Source organism: Nicotiana tomentosiformis, chromosome 9, assembly GCF_000390325.3.
Source record: "Nicotiana tomentosiformis chromosome 9, ASM39032v3, whole genome shotgun sequence".
In the NCBI taxonomy this organism is placed as follows: domain Eukaryota; kingdom Viridiplantae; phylum Streptophyta; class Magnoliopsida; order Solanales; family Solanaceae; genus Nicotiana; species Nicotiana tomentosiformis.
The window spans coordinates 7,812,971-7,814,181 of record NC_090820.1 but is presented as its reverse complement, the minus strand read 5'-3'; the positions used below and the strand labels follow the sequence as shown (position 1 = coordinate 7,814,181).

At 35.0% G+C, this 1,211-nt stretch overlaps 1 protein-coding gene across 1 annotated transcript; it reads right to left on the bottom strand.

Annotated features, from left to right (window-relative positions):
- Positions 1–537: 537 nt before the first annotated feature.
- On the bottom strand, positions 538–930 carry LOC138898350 (uncharacterized). Its single transcript, XM_070184409.1, has one exon. It carries the CDS (start codon positions 928–930, stop codon positions 538–540), a length of 393 nt encoding a protein of 130 aa, XP_070040510.1.
- Between the last annotated feature and the right edge of the window lie 281 nt (positions 931–1,211).

Genomic DNA, 1,211 nt, shown 5'->3' with positions numbered 1-1,211 from the left:
ACGCTCCCTTTCCTTATTACTTGTGCCCAGTAATCTAGTGTAAAACTCAATAAATGCTTTGGCAATTGCATCTATCTATGTTTTGTGAACTCCTTATGAATTAGTTATTGAGAATACTCTATTCACATTCCTTCTAGCCTTCATCATACTGTGAAAATACTTAGTATTTAGATCCCCTTGTTCGAACCACTTCACTTTACTTTTTTGACTTAGATACTGATTCCTAGCATCCTTCAATCTCTTATACTTCCTGATTAAACTTGTTTCTTCCTCTTGCAATTGCCGGTTTAAAGGTTTCTGCTGCAATCTTTGCTGGCATATCATTAACTCTTCCTGTACTTGATCTGTCTGCTTCTCAATTTGACTGAATTTCTCTTTATTCAGCTGCCTTAGTTTACTCTTCAAGCTATTCAATTTCCCTACCAATTCATACATTTTGGTTCCCTTTTTAGTTATCCTCCATCCTTGCTTAACCTTCTCCTTGTAGTCTGGTGTCAAACTCCACATATTAAAATATCTGAAAATATATTGCTTTTTTTAATCTCCTGCCCATCTTATTATAGCTGGACAATAATCAAAAGTCCCTTCATTTCTATAATAGACCTCTGAATCTGGAAGAGCCAATATCCATTCATTATGAGCCAACACCCTATCAATCCTACTATATACTCTATCAGATCCACCTTGCTTATTATTCCATGTATAGAAAGCCCCTAAAGATTTCATATCCTGCAAAGTACATTCATCAACACATTGTTTGAACTCTCTTATTTCTGACAATGTAACTGGGCTCCAAATCCTTTCATCTATGTGCAAAACACAGTTAAAATCCCCCATGACTGCCCACGGTTCTGCCATATGATCATGAATTTCCTTTATGTCTTCCCATAATTTCCTTCTTAGTATTGCATCATTGAAACCATACACCATTATAACTGTCAGTTTCTTCTTTGTACCTCTATACTGCACTCCACAATGTATAAGATGTTCTGTAACTTTATAGATATTTATATCAAACACCATAGGCTTCCATAATAACAAAATTCTTCCTCCTTTATGTTGACTAAGATTTGTACTATATGACCAACCATTACACAAGTTAAGAACTACTCTTTGAGCTTAGTCTCCATAAGATCAAATAATCCAGCTTGAGAATTATGCATAAACAGATTCACTTCCTTCTGTTTATCTGAGTTATTTAGTCCTCTGGT